This window comes from Phyllostomus hastatus, unplaced genomic scaffold (assembly GCF_019186645.2).
Source record: "Phyllostomus hastatus isolate PE091 unplaced genomic scaffold, TTU_PhHast_1.1 phas_scaffold_1066, whole genome shotgun sequence".
In the NCBI taxonomy this organism is placed as follows: domain Eukaryota; kingdom Metazoa; phylum Chordata; class Mammalia; order Chiroptera; family Phyllostomidae; genus Phyllostomus; species Phyllostomus hastatus.
Window position 1 is genome coordinate 13,054,472 of NW_025334004.1, and position 21,182 is coordinate 13,075,653.

Sequence of the window (21,182 nt, forward strand, 5' to 3'; positions counted from 1 at the left end):
TTGTGTTAAGCCATCTTGGAACTACAGGCTATTCTGTATTCTGTAGTCACCTTGCATTCACCTGTTTGCTTCTAGATTTCTTTGGCTGGCCTCAGAAAATATTCCTATATTTTATTCAGCTTCCTTAAAACCTATTCACTTGGTCCTTGAGGTTAGTCCTGCCCTTCAGGGAAGCTCTGCTCCTTAACCAAACATCTAAACTAATCTGGGCTAGGTTTTTATTACCTCGAGTATTACAGAGTGCAGTAGAGGGTAGTGGTTGAGAATGAGGGCCTTGCATACTTGGCTTTGAACCTAGGTATGTCATGCTAAGTGACCTTGGGCAGATGATAAACTTCCTGAAACTCATGTATGGGGATAACATGACCTACCTTGTCAGGGTTATGTGAAATAAGGTGTAAGAAAGGCTCAGCAGAGTGACTATCCATTGCAAGGGCCTAGTCATCATTGGGTTCCAGTGGTCCCAGCCCTAAGGTCCTGCTTCTAGTATCAGGGTAAGTTTAGTCGTCAGCTCATCAGCAGATCAGAGGCCTGAGCGTGAACTCTTCTGCTTATGTTATCTGTCCCTGCTCCTTAGTGATCTCTGACTAAGACTAAGTAACACCCCCTTCGCTGGGGAATGTTCTTCCAAAATGTCTTTAATATTAAAAGTACACGAAACACTGTCAGTGAAAATAGAAGACATCAGACCTGCTGCACCCAGGGAGTAAGAGGCACTGAAGGTGTGTGTGAGCTGGCAGCACGGCAGGCGGGGGCATGGGAGTCGAGGAAATCGGGGCAGAGGCCGCTGTGCTCGTCTAGGGGCAGTGGGACCACGAACTGGAGAAGGTTCCTTCAAAGGTTCCTTTTTTAATAGTGAGTTTTTGACTATATTTAAGCAAAACCCTACCACTTTACAGTCTGTGGTCACTGTTCTCACAAGGGTTTGTGTAATGTCTTGATAGGAATAAGGTGTTGGGTGTGACCACTGAGCCCGAATCGCAGTCCTAACTCTGGAACCTTAGGCAAGTTAAGATGTCGAGGTCTTGGGCACTTTTACGTCTGAGTGGTGGGAGATAGCTTGTGGCTTGCATCATTGTTTTGAGGGTTGCACTGATGTTTTTAAAACATGCTGCTCTGTGTGGGCCTGAGGAAAGAGCTTATTTACAAAGACTGAGTGTCTGCGAATAGTGTTCAGTTAGTGCTTGAATGAAAGTTTCTGGATCCTGCTGTGACTCTCAGGATGCTCAGAGTGGCATCACAGAGATGCCCTGGAGTGGGGGGAGCAAACTGGAAAAGATCATAAAAGTGTCCCATAAATGCTAGTTTCCTTTCTGTCTTTGCTCCTTAGGAAGCATCCAATTTACCCAGCATAAAAGGGACTCAGTTGTTCATGCCTTAGTATAAACAAGTAATGTCAGTTTCCCCTTCTTTTCTAAGGCGAGATCAGTTGCCCTAAAGCAGTGATTTTCAACCAGTGTGCCACAAGAATTTTTTAAAAAAATATAATACCTAACTATTTAGTCAGGGGCACTGACTTCTTTTTCCCTTAGATTGTCAAATTAAAAAAATGACATCAGCCAACACAAAAATAGCCATCTGGTATGAATGAATCAAAATTATGCCTATTTTGTGTCAGATGCCACAGAAATTTAGTAATTAGTTTATGTGTGCCATGAGATGAAAAAGGTTGGAATTCGCTGCCCTGAAAGAATAGGAGTGAGAATGGGGATGAACCCTGGAGAAGGGGGGGGCGGCGCTCTACAGTATTGGAGATGCAGTAGGGACCTTATGGTGACCTAGTGGGCATGGGGGTGGGTGACGAAAGGGTGATGCGAGAGAGGAGCTGGGTGCTGGGAGCTAGAGGGAAAAGCCAATCAAGGCATGGCCGTGTGGAGTAGAGGACAGGGCAGTGATCTAAGGGTGATCTAAGGGTGGGGAGGCCAGAGTTCTGTAGGAGAGCCTGAGGAGTTGTGACTGCAAGTCAGGGCTGTGAGAGAAGTCCTCAGTTCAACCACCTGTCATCAATACCTGCAAGAGCATGGTCCTCCCCAAAAGATAGAATGTAAAATGAAAGCAGAAATCATCAAGATGGAAAGACTTTCAAGTGTCTTTCAGAGCCAGGGAAATGCACGACCCAATCAAAGTATATGGAAGCCTCGGTGGGATTCTGACTTCTGTGAGAAAATGCATTTACTGAAGAGCATCACACGCAGGGGTGCGATCTGGGTGACCACCTTTCTAAGTGATGGAGGCCCTGTAGTGGGGCTTTCAGGGGCCACAAATAAGACTTTCTGGGTCCTTTCTTAGAATCCAGTCAGTGGCCCAACCCATGTTTCTGGTTGCTTCACAACCTCAGCCGTCTGAGAAGGCAGCCTGCAGAAACGGTGGGGGGGGGGGGGGGGAGCGCCAGTGTTTCCTTGATCAGTGCGCGCCTTGTAACACTGAGGACTTTGAGTGAAGAGCAGACACGTTGGAGAACAGCTAGCCTGCAGCGTTGCTGGTGGCTTTAAGGAATATAGACAGTTTGCATTTTATACCTGTGACATGTGGAAGAGAATTTGCCTCAGAGTTTAACAGGTTTACCTTGTAATACCAACTGAAGTGTTGAATAATTTATTTTGACTTGAATTTTAAGTTGGTCTTGCTAAGTTTCTATATAGTTTTTGAACATTTAAAATGAAGATTTGCTGTATTTATAAACTTAATTTATTGAAGATACAGTAATTAAATATTTGGGAAGGTTTGTTTTAGGTAAATGAAGTTTCAGGAAATCAAATATTAATCTTAATTAAACTTTGTTTTATAAGCAAAAAAAAGGTTTGTAAAAGCTAAACTTAAAGGCTTGGATAAGAGCTAGGATTTTGAATATGTAACTTTGAAAATTTAATATAACTTTTAAAACCAAAGTAATTTCTGAATAATTATTTGTATGCACAAAAGTAACCCTTATGGATATCAGGAATCTCGCAGGAAGACCTTGACGTAGTAGTTCTGCAAACCCAAGTCGCTGATCCTGGCCTGGCCCTCGGCAGCTGGCTACAGCTGAGGTGTCTGTGGTGGGTCAGAACAGAGCTACAGGCATGTTTTTGAAAGTTTAAAAAAAAATAGTTGGCAGTGTTTTAGATAAACTTTTCATCTAAACAACTAGATTTTTGGCTTCTCTGGAAACTCAGAAAATCTGGCAACAGTAAATCACGTTCCCCACATGACTACCGGCAGCTGGAGCTGAGTAGCCGCTACCCCTTTGCGCATGTTCCTCCCAGCTCACCACAGTCACTGCTGTGCATTTGGCACTTCACGCCTGGTTTGGCTGGCTGTTGTGACCTGTCCCGCTTAGATTCTTGAATGCGTGACCCCTGGAATGGAAGGTCTCTGAGGTTCCTAACAGTTGACTTACTACCTGGGATAAGGGCCTGGGAAAAGAGCAGGCCCTACCCTCCTCTGTATTCTTCCTTTCCCCACTCCAGCTGGTCTGTCTTTCCCAGCCTGACCTGGGCCCAGGACTGGTCTCCGCCTCTGTAGGAAATAAGAAGTTCCCAGACTTGCACTTCTCTGTGTTTGCTGCCCTTGTCTGTGACCAGACTGGCGGTAGGTCTTCTTGTACCCAGACAGTTGGCCTAGGCTTCCACCTCACGTCTCAGTTCCTGTGAACTCCTTGACCACCTCATAGTTTGGCCACAGCCTCGCTTTGGTATGTGAGGGCTCCCAGGCTGTCTGCTTTATGAAACTCCCATACCCGATTTTATCTGCTCTCAGGCTTGGTTGTGAATCCCTGACTGACTCTCAAACCGTGCCCCCATCTTCACCATCACTGCTCCGTTGGAGCAGTGTGGTTACCCAGCTAAAGCCTGGAAGATTGCTGAAGATTGAGGTGAGGTTGGCAGTGACTGGATTGGGAGACAGAGCCCAAACGCAGGTTAAGGAGACAGGTCATAGAAGGCCATTTTTGCTAAGGTAGGCCACTGCTCATGTAGGCAGAAGAGAAGGCGTGGCGGGGGAGAGAATTTAAGTGTGTGAATAAGGTCTCAGAGGAGGTACTGGGGTGATGGGGGTTAGGAAACAGCAACAGTTATTTATACCCAAGGCAATCCTGAAGTTCAGAAACATCTTAACACCTCAAGAGATGCAGGAGGGGGCACTGTTGGAAGTCTCCAATCCCTGAAGGTATGGTTAAATAAATGATGCTAGAGGTTTGTAGAGGAGAAAGAGGGCATGGCCATGATGTTGGGGCCACAGTCTGGGGCAGGAGAAATTTCCAGCAATAAGCAGCTGACAGCCTCTCAAAATATCTAGGTGTAGCAGCAACATCTGAACCAAATGATGAAGCCTGGTGAAGAGCCAGTGAGAGGTGATTAATGGACCCATGTCAGCCTCGACTGGAGGGAAGTCTCCAGTAGTGTGCCTTCGGGCTCAGCCTGGGCCTGTGTCCCGCCTGACATTTTTATTGACAGCTGCCCGAGGAGCAGGCTCATCAAGTTTGCAGGTGATAAAGCTAGGAGGGGCAGCTAATACTTTGCATGAAAGAGTCTGGATTCAAAACGATTTCAACAGGCTGGAACCAACAAGATTAAATTTAACAGGGATAAATGTGAAGTCCTGCACTTAGGTTAAAACAAAATCAATGACATAAGTACTGGGTGGGGGGCAGGCCCAGCCTGACAGCAGTTCATGATGAAAAGACCTGGGGGGTTTAGTTGACTGCAAGCTCAATATGAGTCAGCGGTGTGATGTGACTGCTAAAACCTCTAATACAGTCACGTACTGCATTAACCAAAAAAGAGCAGCCAGATCAAGGGGGGGGCGCTCACCCCACTTCTTTCTGAGATTGTCAGGCCACCTCTGGAATACTGGTCCAATTCTGAGGTCCTTTTCTTAAAGGTCAGTGACAAATGGGAATATTGAGACAAGTCGAGAGCATGGCAATGGTCCTGAATACTACTAGATGCTCGCCAGAAATCCTAATGTGCTGAGGTTCTGTAATGAAGGGCAGGGAGTGTGTAATCTGACCCTGGGGAAGTACAGTTGTATCTGGAAGCAGTTTTCTGGGCTTTGAGAGAAAATACGGGGACTGCTTTTCTTCATTTCCCGTGGATACCCAAAGACCTTCCAGAAGATGGGGGATTAGGAGTTATTTAGAATGAGTCAAGGATGGGTATCAATGTGGGAGTGGGTTGGAAATGGGGCCGTGAAGTGGAAGGAACCTGCAAATTTGGGCCTCAAGAACCACCTTCCCAGCACTGTTCTCCCCCCATCGCATGGTCATGCAGTCCCCACTTCGGTCACAGTGTGGCGCCCTCACTCCATGCAGCGATCCTGACCCTACCGCAGGAGCGGATTGGGCAAGTAAGCGCAGCTGTGCTTCCCGCACTCCCCACTGCGGGGAGCTCCTGGGGCCGCTCTGCTTAGGTGCAGTTTTCCTGGGACTCTTGTGTGCCAAGAAGACGACTTTGAGGTGGAAATGCTTGACTGCGGCACAAACACGTGGGATCCAGATGTAGCTCCGGTTAGGGCCATGCATTCTGGCCTAAGCTACGCTGCACATGGCCTCTTGTCTGTCCTAACACGGAATCCACAGTGCAGAGGGCTGCTCTTATGGCACGAGGGTTCCAGGGCACCAAGAGCTCTATCAATCTGTGGGGTCATGGACAAGGCCAAATTCCCTGCATTCCTTAACTGTCCAAAGTAGAATAACATTGCCAAGTTTATGGAGTTATTGGGACTGAATAAGGCATCTAGGACAATGCTTCTGAATTGTTATAGAAGTTACCAGAGGAGCTTGTTGAAAATGTAGATTTCCAGCCTCTCCACCAGTCATTAAAGTAGTTCTGGGTGGAGCTCAGGAATCAGGCATTTTAACCAGTTTTTCCAAGTGGTTCTGATGTCCATGTCCTCTGACCTCATTTGGAGAAACTGATCTAGGATATGCAAGGCTACTTAGTATGCTTCAGTTCTCTCTCTGGGAGCCCTCAGGAGGGACCTTGTACCCAGCATGGTGGTGGGCTGGCAAGAGTACACAGGCTTGCTCTCCAGGTGACTGTAGCCAAAGTGGTGGGAGGAGAACGGGGTACAATATTTAATCTTAAAATGGATGTCTAGGACCTGGAAGATTGAATGTACTGAAGGTCATAGAGAAGTTGGGGTGTTGGCACCACAGATAGGGATGCTCGGTGGTGGTGGAGCGATGGGGCTATGACGGGGTACTAGAGGGTTGACTGTAACATGTTATTGAAGGGCATGAGGTCAGGCTGCACTGGGAGAGGAAGAGGACGGAGCTAAGAGGATAGGGTGATGTACCTTGGCGTTTTGCTGCGGAGCCAGAGATGGAGGGTTGTTATATCATGATGTGGGCCAAGAAGACAGTGATGGAGACTGCAATGCTCAAGGAAGCCCCTGGGGGGCAGCCATGCGTTGTGATTTGTGGTGAGGATGGGGCCCAGGCTTATGACTGTTTTCATTTTTGGTGTAAGGGGAGAAAAATGTTCCTTTAGAGCTTCTGAAGGAAATTTCCTGCCCCCAGGGGTTATAGGTAAAGTGTGTGCATGTGTGTGTGTTGGGTGGGAGGTTAACTTATGCAATGAGATTTTTTCAAGTCCCTTCCTGGATTTCCTGACTGAGTTGAGGAGAGGGGCTCTGTCTCCAGACACGCCCCCTCCCCTACCTCTCTCCATATACAGAATGTTTGACCTGCCTGGTCTCTCCTGGGTCCCACCTTCCTCAAAGGGGGCACTCTTGTCAGCAGCTCATGAATGTGTGGATGGCCGCTCACTGAAAACACCTTCCAGAAATTCTGAAGACCTTCCCAGTGGAACATTCTAGAAAGGACCCTCAAATTCCAAATTCTTGAACACTAGAGATAAAAGAGAACTTGGATACTACCTTGATGCCATCTGAGTCTCCCTCAGCTTGGTGCTGGGGAATAGACACTTTGTGTGGATACCCTGCTTTCTAAGCCTCTCGGGACCCCAGAGCCTGAGAGACAAGACTCGCACGTTACCTGGAGAAAGGGGATTCCCAGCAGAGTCAGTGGTGGGTTGTGGGCTCTGTCGGTAAGCCCCCAGGAGGTCAGAGGCAGGCAAACACCTGCACGAGAAGGCTCCCTAGAGCGGGACGACTGGAGCTGCACTTTCAAATGGGGAGGGTTTATTTTCAGTGGGTTTTTTTTTTCTGACTATGATTGTATGGAAAATGAAGGAAAAATATTGGAATGAGAGGGTGGGGCTTATTGGTCTGTCTACAGGGGAGCAAAGCTGCAGAACCCTGAATTCATCTGAGGACAGTAGAGAGAGATCAGCGTGGGTAGGGGCCAGGGTGAGAGAGAGGGCGAGACGGCAGGCTGCAGCAGGAGGTGAGGCACCGGAAGCTGGAGGAAAGAAACTCAGGGCTGCTCTCACAGTAGGAACAGTGAGGACTGGTGCTAGAGGAGCAGACAAGAGCACCCAAGGAAGGAGACGGAGAGAGAGAAGAGGGTTGCAGGGGCAATACAAACATGCCAGAGAAGCACTTCCAGGGAAAACAGGAGTGGAACCAAGAGTTTGGGGGTCGTTGAAATAGAGGGGGACACAGGAGGGGGTCACAGGCTCAAACCCTGAACAGGAGTAGGAGAGTGGGGCTGAGGACCCAGTGAAGGTTATTAGAGTTGGTGACTGAGAGGTCAATAAAAGGGCAGGGGTTAAAGAGTGAGTTGGTGGAGGAGAAATGGGGACAGCAAGGGTGGACAACTGTAGGTTATCTTTTGAGAAATACACAGAAGACTGGAGACAGGCCCATATTTTGAAAAGGTTGCAGCCAAGCTTTGTTAGTCTAGGGGAGAGGAGGAAATCTGTGCACAGAGGACAGAGTTAAGGAGCCGTTGGAGAGGGGGTGATTGAAACTACCAGAAAGAGCAGACAGGGAGAATAGCCAAGATCAGAAGGGAAAGGAAAGACAGGAAGCCAAGGCTGGAAGAGGTCAGATCTTCAGGCGGGAAGAAAGGGGTGAGTTTGGGGCTCCAGCTGGACCAAGGCATTGATCTAAAAGTGGGAGTCAAGGTTGAGGTGGGCTTCTTAAGGTAAGGGTGGCCAGGGTAGAGCTGGGCTGGAGGGTCACCGAGGAAGGGGTGGAACCAGAGGGGCAGTCTGGGCACCTGACGTGTTACTCAATAGGTCTGGGAGGCAGCGAAGCTGGGCTGGGATTTGCCTTGGGCCCAGTCTGAGGCCCTGCATTTTGGGAGCAGGGTGGAGCAGCAAACCACAGTGCAACCCGATTACAATGTCTCAGGAGCCTGGAGGCCAGTACACCATGAGAGTAATGAGGGACCTCCCTGGGGGAAAGGAGGGACAGCTGCCAGAGCCCAGCCAGGAGGGCTTAGTAGAACAATATGGGCAGCAGTGTGGGGGTCAAGGGCCTGAGCACCAATGTGAGGAATTAACCATTGTTACTATTTTCTTATTTTATTTTTTATTTTTAGAGAGAGGGAAGGGAAGGAAAAAGAGGAAGAGAAACATCAATGTGTGGTTGCCTCTCACTTGCCCCGCACTGGGGACCTGACCTGCAATCCAGGCATGTGCCCTGACTGGGAATTGAACCAATGACCCTTTGGTTTGCAGGCTGGTGCTCAATCCACTGAGCCATGCCAGCCAGGGCCCATTGTTACTGTTTTTGAACAATCTGAGATGGGCTCTGAGTGGGGAGAACATGACGTGCAGAAAGCAAGCATTGCTGTGTGCCAGACACTGCTCTATATTAACTGACTTAATCCTCTGAAGACCATCCCCACTGTGAATTAGGTGTCATTATTCCACTTTACAAATGAGGAAGTTGAGGTTCAGAGAGGGGAAGTAACTTGGCCCAGGTCACACAGCCAGTTGGTGACATTTGAAAGGTGTTTCTGACTCTAAAGTATGCTTTCGGATACACCTTTTTATCAACTATTTACTGGGTAGGTGGCCTTGGGCAAGTTACTTAATTTCTTCCTCACTTTCCTCATCTGAAAGGTAAGGATAACAGTAATGCCATTACACAGATTTTTGTGAGGATTAAATAAATTACTATATGGAATGGATTTAAAACAGTATCTAGTGGAAGTGCTGCTTAAGGGGGTGCTATTTGTTATTGTTCCTATCACTGTTGTTGTTGTCGTCATTATTCTCGTTACTCCAGCCAGACACTAAGAATTTTTAGGGAAGTGAGAGGAGGTTCTAGGGCATATTGTTAATTTAGTGGGGTCTTATAGTGAGAGAAAGGGGAGAGAACAGCATCCAACTAGTGGTTCTTAACCAGAGACACTTGTGTCGTCACAGAGGCCTGGAGGAGGAGCCCGGAGGGTTAACAGTGGTCAGTCATGTCCCAGTGGAAAATGTTCAGGAGACACTCAGCAGGAAAGGGTGCTCAGGATTTAACTCCTCGGAAGAGTAGCAGTTTCAGAGACCGGTGCGGTTTGAGCAAGCATCAGGCATTTGGAATGAGCTCGGGTGTCTGTTGGGCTGAAGAGTCAGGCCCTATTGCAAGAAAGGCTTTGTGGAGGGGAGGGCGGGGGAAGGCTGTGAAAGTAGGCCGGAACCAAAGCTCAGAAGGCCAGGCTGGGGGTCTGGACAGGAGCCGAATTCAACATACGAATTTTGGGGATAAAACTCATATGTTACAGTGTTTGTCCCCTATAGCATGAAGGATTTAACCTAGCTGCAAAATGACCTAGAACCAAGAGCTAAAGGTAAACTGGGAGACTAGAGAAGAGAACAGTGTTCCAGGTGAGAGCCATGGGGTTCTGGACAAGGGGCGTGACATATTTAGGAAGATCACTCATGGAGCCAGGGAAGAGGCTGGGCATGGGGGGAGACCTTCCGGACCCATTAGGGATCCACACTCAGCACTAGGGGAGTGAGGTCAAACCCTGGCAGGACAGGCACGTGAACTGGGCTGGGTTTGGGGTTGGAGTGTGCAGGTAAGCAGCAGTACTGTGGGTCATTTGAAGGAAAACCCAATGTAAGGCTGTGTGACTAGAGAGTGGGCTGGACCGGATCTGGTGGGCACATGACCTGGGAGGGAATTCTGGGAGAAATGGACTCATTATGAACTCAAGGTGATCACAGTGAATTTCAGGTGATGATGGACACTCTGGGAGGAGATGCCGGTTGGAAGTCCACAGTGAATTGCCAATTTGGGAGTCATTAACCCATACCCACTGAGAACCCATCCTGCTCAAGGCACATACAAAATAAGGCCCTGTGAGGGTCATTCCTACGGGGTTGCTAGTTGAATTTGGAGTCCTGCTCAAAGTAAATTGATTATGGGAAGAGAGTGTGGAGGGGAAGCACTGAAAACCTTCAGACTGAGCCTGGGCCCTTTATGCAGATAAAGGAGGACAAGGGTTGCTGGGAGAGGATCCACGAGGTCAGAGAACTAGGAGAGGGCAGAGAGCTGCCAGAAGGGCGTCAGCAGCCTACAAGAGGCCTGGGGGCTGGCTGCTTGCAGGGCAAGTGACTTCAGGACAGCAGCAGGGTGGAGGCTAGCGATAGACAGGGGAGCCACGAAGGAAAGAAGCAGTTGGTGAAGATGGCTGCGGAACTGGAGAAGAAGTCTGGGAGTTGAAGGAAAGAAGGGGGTAGCTGTGGTTCTGAAGGAAGGCTGAAGAGGATGTATATGAGAGAGAGGAAACATTGAGGCTGATGGAGGGGAAGGAGAAGAGAGGGTGGTTCTCTGAGCTACAGGGTCCCAAGGAACCACCCTCACCTTATGAACAAAGTAGTGGATTTCTCCAGCTCGGCTCTCTGGCCTTTCTCTGCTCTACCTCCCAGCTCCCAACCCCCAGTTTTAGGCCATTTCCTCAGCTGCAGCCTCAAGGAGCACGGAGGAAAACAGCTCTGTCCTGTAACTGTCCCGATTTATCTGGCCTTCCCACCCCGCCATCCAAACTCAGCAGTTCTGACTCCTGAGCTCTCCGCTTTCCCCTCCCCAGGAGAAAGTTCAGCTCCTGCAGGTGACAGGACTGTGGAGCGGTTTCCTGTTTGCCATCCTCAGTGCACTCTGGCTTTTTCAAAAGCTTGCGGACCACCCTGCGCCCTTCTCCCCTTCCCCCCACGTCTTGTGCTACTCCTTTTCAGGCTAGACTTGCCATTTTTGGCCTTTGCTTTGATCACAGTCCCTTCTGAGAAGTGATGCCCTGATCCTCTTCCCCCACCTTCCCCCCACCCCCAGCTCCCTGGTCTCTCTGAGTCTGTCACCAGAGTTAGGAATCAGCAGAGGATGTTGAAAACTCCTCTCCTCTGGGAATCCTACTCCAATTGGGCTCATTCAATTCTTACTGCTCCTTTCCTCTGTCGATTCTGCAGATGGGGGGTCCACTTAGATAACTTTGCAGCTAAAAAGCAGCATGTGCTCTGGTATCTTACTGTTGTAGAACCACTTTGCTTTATATTCTGGAAGGGAACTAGAGATCACCTAGCCCAAGGATTTCAAAGAATGTTTTAAACTCTAGAACCTTTTATTCAGTTATGAAAACACACACAGAGAGGGCAAAGCAGAAGTGTGGTGGCTGAATCTCGCTCACCTTTGTGCCTACTCTTGCCCATAGCAGCAGCTCGGGATGCTCCTGGCAATCCCTAGAGCTCCACCAAGCACGTCCTGAAGGTCTGATGTCTTCATTTACAAGTGAGAAAACTGAGTTCCAGAGAGAGGAAGGGACTTGCCCAAGGTCACACACCAAGAGCAAAAACTGAGAATGTCCCCAAATTCCTCTTAGTTCTAGCATTCTAGGACTTAGAAACTTCTAAATGAGCCATTCCTTTAGTGTTCCTTTGTATACTCTGTGTCTGTCATTTGCTTACTAACAAATGTTCGTTGAGTACCTACTATGCAATGGGTACACAGTAGGCCCTCAGGACTAGTAGGTACTAGTTCTGGGAGTCAGGGGAAGCCAGAGTAGACACAATCTTCCCTCACAGGGCTCAGTCCAGCAGTGGGGCCAGAAAAACGACGTCTGTGAAAAGTGCCATAAAGGAGAGGTTAACGGTGTGATAAGGAGGGCTTGTAAGTGGGCTGTCGGTTTGATCCGGCTGCTAGACCAACAAGAAAACACCAGACTGGGTGGCTGATAAACAACAGAGGTTTGTTCCTCACGGTTTTGGAGGCTGGGATGTCCAAGATCAAGGCATGAATAGATTTGGTGTCTGTCTGGTGAGGGCCTATCTTTGTTCACAGGTGACTGTCTTCTCACCGCATCCTCACATGGTGGGAGGGGCGAGGGAACACTCTGGAGTCCGTTTTATAAGGACACTAGCCCCACTCATGTGGTCTCTGCCCTCAGGACCTGCCTGCCTCCCAAGGCCCCACCTCTTCATGCTATCCCTTTGGGCATTAGGTTTCAGCATATGAATTTTGGGGGGCATAAAACTCAGTCTATGCCATGGGGGGGTTAACCTCATTGGAAAGTGACCTGGGGCAGTGCGCTCTGCTTGGGGAGGCGGAGGCCACGCGCGAGAGGAAAGATGGAAGACTTCCAGGCTGCGGAAGAGACCGCTTTTGTTGTTGACGAGGTGAGCAACGTTGTGAAAGAGGCTATGGACCGTGCCATCGGCGGTGGCACCTATCAGCACAGCAAAGTGAATCAGTGGACCACAAACGTAGCAGAGGAGACTTCAAGCCAACTCTCCAAGCTGGGAGAACCATGTAAATACACCGGGAGCTGCCCCGTGCGATGGGAGGATGAGGCCTCGGACAGCATCGCCCGCGCCTTTGGACCGTCCGTCTGACCTCATCCACCCGGGCCCTTCCTCCTTTTGTCTCAGCGTTTCTCCTGCATCTTCATTAACCACCAGCCACGAATCCAGTGCACACCTTTCCTATTCCCTGTGGTGTTTTTGTGGCCCTCACAAAATGTAGAGAAGAAACCCAAATGACCGCACCTTCCTACGATCAGCACGCCCTCGGTCAGAGGAATCGTTCTCCTCTGGCCGTAGCAGGCCAGGGCCACTACCGGTCTCAAATCTGAGTCTCTCTGCTGAAAGGCGCTAAAAACTCAAAACTGCCAGCATGAAACTCTCTCCTCTCTGAAGTGATTCAACACTTTAATATTCCATACTTTGCACTTTTGTTAAAATAAATTAATCCAATTTTAAAGAAAGAAAGACCTGCAACCAAGAAGACCTGCAACCAAGAGCCAAAGGTAAACCAGAAGACTAGAAGAGGGAAAAGTGTTCCAGGCCCAAGGGACAGAAAGGACGAAGGGAGGGGCGTAGGGCAGTGTGGCCGGAGCGGCGGGGGGGTGGGGGGCGTAGCGGGGAGCTGTGGTCGACAGGGAAGCAGGGGCTGCATACCAGACGGGGCTGTGCAGGCTGTTAAAAGGTGCTAGGGCTTTCTTCTAGGATTAGATTTGTGTTTCAGAAAGATGCCTCCAGTTGCAAAAGGTGACTGAATGCCCTGTCCCCATCCCTGTCCTAGCTAGGTTCCTTTCATTCCATCTTCTGTCTGCTTTTCTGACATCTGCCACATGCTGCTTGGGGAATTCTTAGCAAGTTTTGTGTCCACTTTTTGTGGCATATGCATTTCGGCTCTAAGGTATTGTGAGTGGCTTGTTACTGTATCATTTATTCATTCAATAATTATTAAGCACCACTATGAGCCCAGTTACCATTTGATTATCATTACGGGCAACCCACATGATGGGCGATGGTACGTTCTAGTGTGTGATGTGGGTGCACTGCACCATTGGTGTGTGCTTGTATGTGGATGTGTTGACTATGGCGCTATAAATGATGGCCACTGTGGGTATTATATGGCTGTCGGTGTAAGTCTTCTCTAGGTGCCATTGTGTGACTGTCATTGTGGGGGTTGTGTGTAGGTATGAGACCACAGTGGGTGTGGCTGAGGTGGGTAGGTGCTTGTGTGTCACTGTGCAGTGTGAATGTAGGGCCGTCAGTGTGTGGCATGCGTGCCCTGACTTGGTCAGGTTTGGTTGGTGTGATGTGTCCCTGTGTCTGTGGGATCTCAGAAGACCCCAGCTTCTGCTGTAAACCCACCGGAGAATGGGCTCCCCTGAGACTGTTGGAGGCCCCTGGGATGACTGACGTAGGGAGAGGAGCTTCTGCCTGGGGCGGCCCTCGGGTATTGAGTAGTACGAGCCTCCCCCTCTGGCACTGGAGGGGAGAAGGGTGATGGGGGCAACCGGGCGGGTCAGAGCTGGCCAGACGGGGCCAGATTAATAAACAGGGACCCGAGGGAGGGAAGGTCTGGGCGGGCGGCTATGGCAGGAGGCGGCTGAGATGAAAGTGGCCCGACTGGCGGGCAGGCAGGTGGCCTCTCCCCTGCCCTGTCAGCACTTTTTAATGTCCCCTTGGTTACAATGTGTGGGAGGAGTGGGGTGAGGGGAGCTGGAGCTCACCTTTCCCAGGCCCTGGAGGAGGGGGCTGGGGCAGCCTCGAGGTGGGGTTTCTTTTGGGGGGCGGGAGGAATGTGGCTCATAGGTGTAACTGAGAGGAAGAGCCTGGCTTGTGCCCCCTCTCTGCCCCCAAAAATCTCCTCAGCTCAGCCTCTCCAGGGCAGGTAGGATTAGGAAGCAACTGGAAAAACAGAGGAGACAGAAAGGAAGGTGAAAGGGGATGGCTGTGCGTGAGCTCGTGTGACAATGTGTGTGGCGCCACGTACCGGTTCTTGTCGGGGCGTGAATTTGAACCCGTGTGAATAAATGAGTGGAAGGCTGAGTCCATGAGACCACATGAGCGAGACTGTGTGTGTTTGTGTCAGTTCAGCTCTCTGCATGTGGGAATCTCCACTTTAAAACTGGGGGCTTGCGTCCTGGCATGGCCTATTGCCGGAGTGGGGCTTTGGGCAGGCCATCTAACCTCCCTGAGCTTCATGGCTGCCTCTCTACAGCAGGGATGAGGGTGTTTGTTTCACAGGGTGACTGTGGGGCCTAAATAACTGAAATAAATGTTCAGTTGTAAGTCTCTCTGTAAACATGAGGTGTCATTGCTAGTAATCGCACGTGGGGCCTGTTGGTCGACTGTGTACAGTTGTGTGGGTGTGTCTGGGGGCTGAGTGTCTTTTTGTAGCAGTCATAGTGGGCGTCTGGGTGAGAACATGTATGCGAGTAAGTGTGAATGATTTGCGATGAGTGTGTTGTGCAAGTGAGTGTACAGGTGTTATATGTGTATTTGGTAGTTGTAGTAAAATATATGAAAATATCTGTGTGGATCCAAGAGTGGTGAGTGTGAGTGTCTGTGTGACTGAATGTGTGTTTGTCTTTGGGTGTCGGCCTCCTTGTGTGCATCTGTTCACAATAGGTGATTTTGTGTCTTGAGGTGAGTGTGAGTTGCCTTGGCACCTCAGATGGACGTGTGCATCTTGGAGTGTGCACTGGCTTTGTGTGGGGAAGGGTTTTGTGTGTCCCTGGGTGTGTGTCCCAAAGCGAGTGTGGTTGAATGTGCCTTTGTCTTGGTTGTGTGAGTGTGATGGTGGTAAGTGGTGCCTTGGTGTGGCTGTGTGTGACTGTGTGTATGTGACAGTGTGTGTGCGTTTGCGTGCGAGTGTGTGTTTGGTGAGCGGCTCTGCTGCCTTAAGCACCTTTCGAATACATTGGCCACAGCTCATTGAATCCTTTAACAATCTGACTCTGCTCTTCCTTCCCCGTTTTTTCTAATTCAGTTCCTCTTATTACAAAAATAAAAAATAAAGCGCTGCCCCTTTCCAGTGGCTGGCCCCGCGGAGCCCCCGCCTCGGGACCAGCCTCGTTTCACTCCATTTCGGAGAAAACGGGAAGTCGGTAATTTTAAAAAATATTTCTACTTTATTTGGGATTTAATGTTCTTACAGAATCCTGCTGCCTCCCTGTGTCCCCCCACCATCTACCCCCAGCCCCACATGCAAGAGGCGTAATGGCCCGTTCAGCATATTAGGGGAGCCAAGCGTGCACCCGTTTGTGTGTGTGTGTCCATGGGGTGGTCCACACACACAGACGCACACACACAGAGATAAAAATGCTCAGAGACCCACAGCAGACACACATAGGAATAGACAGCAATTCAAACATATACTCAGACATGAACTCAAACACTCTACCCTAACACCCAACTATCACACAAAGACAGAGCCCCACCCCAGACACAGTCACACTCTGAAGGGAAGCAAGTGCAGAGCACTGTTGGGGGAGAGTCTCCAGAGACATGAAGAGAGCCAGACAGGCAGGGAGGGGAAGATGGAAAGAGACATGTTCCCAGTGAGAGACAGATCGGAAGCAGCTTCCACACATAAAGAAATGCGAGTAGAGTAGTTCTAGGGGGCAGGAGGGGGCTAATCATCCCTGGGCCAGGCAATGCATGTCAAGAACTGACTACTTGAGGTTATATAGGGAGCTAAGACTAGATGTGGGGACAGAAATAAGGATCCTGTACCACTTTCCTGGGCCCTGCTGTTGGGGGTCCCCGGGCAGTCAAGTGCATAAATGTGTGCACGTGTGGGTGTGTATATGTGTAAGATGTGCTTTTGAACAGCACTAACTTAAGGGCCATGCCCACAGTAGGCTTGACAGAGGCGGGCAGGGCCTGAGTGTGGATGTGGATGTCTATAACTATATCTCAGAAAACCCGTGTGTGCATGCACAAGGGAGTATCCCTCATGATGTATAGGCCTGTGTAGGCATGGCCATGTCTATGCAGAGACCATAAACCCCATAGGGACAGGTACCATGTACCCCCTCTGTATCCCCATCACCTAAGAAAGGGCTTGGCACATGGTAGGCACAGTAAATATTTATTGAAGAATGAATGAATAAACAAAATCACTCTGGGAGCTCAGATAATTTAGGGAGAGCCTGACCTCCACTCGTAGAGAGCATGAGCAGCCCAGATTCTGGGCAGGACCTGGGAAGAGGGGAGATGCTGCACCATGGGGTGGTTAGGTGGGAACTCAGGTACCGTATTTTCAGACTACAAGATGCACTCCCCCAAATTTGGGAGGAAAGGGGTGTGTGTCTTATAGTCCAAATATAGCTTTACATTTACATTGGTGAAATATTGTTATTTATGTTATTAAATATTTTACCACATTTTTTGCTTCAAAAATATTTTCCTATTTTCCTCCTCTAAAACTTAAGTGCATCTTATGGTCCAAAAAATGGTAATCTTTTCCTGCTGCCATCTCTCTCGCCAGGAGATGTGGGCCTTGTGGTCTGTGCTTTGTCCAGAGTGATGAGTTTCAAGAGTTATTTAAGACTATTCTGTGGTGGAGAAAAGGAAATGAGCTATCCATTTGTTAAATATGGGACAGGTGAGGGAGAGAAGGGTAGTAGTGGACAGAAACTCAAGATAGATGGATAGACAGAGACATATAGACATACTGACTAAACACAAACTGATGAATAGGTTTATTTCTAGACAGACTCGAAGACAAATAGAGACACAGATAAATAGATATACAGATAGAAGCACAGGCTGACATGAAAAGTCAGGCAGGCAGACAGTCCCCAGGAGTGACTGACAAACCAATAGACAGGCAGACCAATCAATAGGTAGAGAGATGGACAGCTGATTGCACAGAAAAGAGGGGTGTACAGCCCAGCATACACAATAGGCCTACTCAACAGCCACGACCCATGTCCCATCCTCCCTTGCTAATGGAACCCATTTTTTGTTTGGTGTTTGGAGACCAAGTCCTTTGGGGAAGGTTGAACCTCTCCATTGCCCCAGAGGTTAACCTTAGTTGATCCAGGGAAATCATGGTAATTTCATTTCCTTTGCTGGTTATTTGTTTAGGAATGGACATACAATAAAATTCCAAGCATTTTAATGTGGGCATAAGTCTGTTAAGGAGATTTCCTTTGTAGAAATTTTACCTCACACATACAGAAGGACCCATAGAAGAGATGTGCCCCCTTCTCTCCTTCTGGAGTTTGGACTTTGCTATGTGAAGATGTAATATGCAGAGGTCTTGTAGCCTTTTTGAAACCTTGATGTTTCTCCTGAGTCAAAAGCATGTCCCACATTAACCAATTTGGGAATCTCTCTCCCAAACTTGTTATATGAGATAATATTTTTCTTATCATCTTAGGCACTTTTCGTAGGGTCATCTGTTACTTACAGCCAAAAGCATCCTAATTGCTACACAAATCAAATGACAAATTGGCTGACAAATAATGGAGAATTGAGGAGATACATGGGTGTAGAGACCAACCAACAGAGAGAAAGGCATATAGATAGATGGCCAATAGACCAACAGACCGGCAATTTTCAACAGTATGTCACAAGAATTTTTAAAATATGCAATACCTGACTATTTAGTCAGGGGCACTGATCTCTTTTCCCTGAGATTGTCAAATTTAAAAATGACAACAGCAAACACAACAATAACTACCTAGTGTGAACGCCCTGTCTTGAACCATAAATATATATATGATCATAGAATTGCATCTTATTGGTCACATTGCATAATAAGGTTGTGTCTGATTGGTTAATTCTTGATACCAGGAATCCTTATATACAAGTATAGGCATCTGATTTAAAAAAAAACAATAATAAAAGAATAAAATACCTAGGAATAAACCTAACCAAGGCTGTAAAAGACCTGCACCCAGAAAATGACAAGACACTGAAGAAAGAAATAGAAGAAGATGCAAATAAGTGGAAGCACATACTGTATTCATGGATAGGAAGAATTAACATCAATAAAATGTCCATACTACCCAAAGTAATATGTAGGTTCAACACAATTCCTATCAAGATTCCAATAATATATTTCACAGAACTAGAACAAATATTTCAAAAATTTATATGAACCACAAAATGCCCCACAAAGCAACAGCAATCCTGCAAAAAGGACAAATTTGGAGGGATCACACTACCTAATATGAAATTATACTATAAGGCTATAGGAATCAAAACAGCATGGTACTGGCATAAAAGCAGACACATAGATCAATGGCACAGAATAGAGAGCCCAGAAAGAAACCCACACTGACAGAGGAAGCAAGCACTTACAATGGCTAATGATAGTTTATTCATTAAATGGTGTTTGGAAAATTAGACAGATACCATGCAGGAAAATTAAACTAGACCACACAAGGAAAAATTCAAAATGGATCAAAGACTTAAATGTTAGACCCAAAACCATAAAAAAATCCTAGAAGAAAATATAGGCAGCAAAATCTTGGACATATTTTGTAGCAATATTGTATTGGTTATATCTCCCAAGGCAAGGGAGACAAAAAATAAAAATAAACAAATGGGACTACATTAAACTAAAGTTTTTGCACAGCAAAGGAAATCATTGACAAAATAAAAAGACAACCCACAGAACGGGAGAACATATTTGCCAATACATCTGATAAGGGGTTAATAACCAAAATCTATAAAGAATTTACAAAACTCAACACCAAAAAACAGCCCAATTTAAAAAATGGGCAAAGGACTTCTCCAAAGAGGACATACAAATGGCCAATAGACATGAAAAGATGCTCAGCATCACTAATCATCAGAGAAATGCAAATTAAAACCACAATGAGATACCATCTCACACCTGTCAGAATGGCTACCATCAATAAGTCAACAAACAACAAGAGCTGGCGAGGATGTGGAGAAAGGGGGACACTTTTGCATTGTTAGGGGGAAGGTAGACTGGTACAGTCACTGTGGAAAGCAGTATGGAAATACTTCAAAAAGTTATAAATGGATCTCCCTGTTGACCCATTGATCCCACTTCTGGGAATACATTGGAAAGAACCCAAAACACTCATTCAAAAAAACATAAGCACCCCTATGTTCATTGCAGCAGCATTTATAATTGCCAAGGTATGGAAGCAGCCCAAGTGTCCATCAGTAGATGAGTGAATAAAACAACTATGGGACATTTATACAATGAGATACTACTTGGCCATAAAAAAGAAGAATATTTTACTCTTTGTAGCAGTGAGGATGGACCTGGAGAACATTGTGCTAAGTAAAATAAGCCAGTCAGAGAAAGACAAATACTGTATGTTATTAGGTTACCACACTAATACCACACTAGTACCATACTAATACCATATGGTATTAGTTTATTCATTAGATTCCACTCATATGTGGAATGAACAAACTGAACTAACAAGGAAAATGGGGACAGACCTATAGATGGAGAGCAGGATGACAGCTAGTGGAGGAGGTGGAGGGATTGAGCAAAAAGGAAAAAGGACTCATGGACGTGGACAACCGTGTGGTGATTGCTTGGGGGAGGGGGTACAAGGGAACTAAATGGTAATGGAAAAAATACAATAAAGATTAAAGAAAAAAGTCACATTGGAGCAAAAAGGGTAGGTAGTTACTATTATTTTTTATAAATCAATAAAAATTATATCTATTTTTTTGGTCAGATCAGCCACCAATATATTTTTTGGTATGTTGCAGAATTCAGTAATTAGTTTGTGTGTGCTACTAGATGAAAAAGGTTGAAAATTGCTGAGTTAGGCAATAAACAGATTCTTCAATGGGCAAAGAGATAAGCAGATGATTTGTAGATGGACACTAGGTAAGTAGACAGATGGACAGAGGTGGATCAGACAAACGGAAATATGGGTTAGGGCATGGGGATGGTCAATGGAAGGACTGGCAGTTGGAGACATGTGCAGACATACAGGCCACTGACAGCTTCTCCAGAAAAACCTTCCCTGACCTTAGTCTGACTTGAATTCTCCTTCTTAGTGTTCCCATGTCCACCCCTACACAACACCATAGCAGCCCTTATCCAGTGCGTCTTTCAAATTGGTTTCATTATTACTCTTCTTCATGGTGAGTTCCAGGTCACGAGTTCCTTGAGGGCAGGAGTCACATGTCACCCACCTTTAATAGCACAAAACTGAGCACACAGTAAGTGCTCAATAAATATTTATCAAATGGACAGCTGTAGATGGACAATGGAAGAAAGGAAGAAAAGTAAAGAGGGATGTAGGAAGGGAAGAAGGAAGAAACACAGGAGTACGGACAAGAAGTTGTACGAATATATAGAAATGGACGGACAATTTGGCAAAAGCAGGTTGACAGACCATCAAAGAGACAGACGGAATGTTCGTGTGTGTGCCAAAAGCAGGCGGATGGACAGAGAAACAGAATAATCAGTAAACAGGCAAATGGGTGAGAGAGAACGTGAGTGAGTGTGGATGAACAGATCTCTAGCAGGCAGGATGGATAAAAAAGGTTGGCCAAATAGTTAGGTAGCTCAAAAACAGAGAAACAAATACATGGGCAGGTAGACAAAGACAGACAGAC

At 47.3% G+C, this 21,182-nt stretch overlaps 1 protein-coding gene across 1 annotated transcript; it reads left to right on the top strand.

The window, feature by feature from the left end:
- Positions 1-12,443: 12,443 nt before the first annotated feature.
- LOC123829035 (dynein light chain Tctex-type 1-like) lies at positions 12,444-12,707 on the top strand. Its single transcript, XM_045854517.1, has one exon. The coding sequence runs from the start codon at positions 12,444-12,446 to the stop codon at positions 12,705-12,707; it is 264 nt and encodes an 87-aa protein (XP_045710473.1).
- Positions 12,708-21,182: the final 8,475 nt, after the last annotated feature.

Excerpts from the sequence above, each read along its gene's own strand:
- LOC123829035 (XM_045854517.1), top strand. The coding sequence starts at position 12,444 with ATGGAAGACTTCCAGGCTGCGGAAGAGACCGCTTTTGTTGTTGACGAG.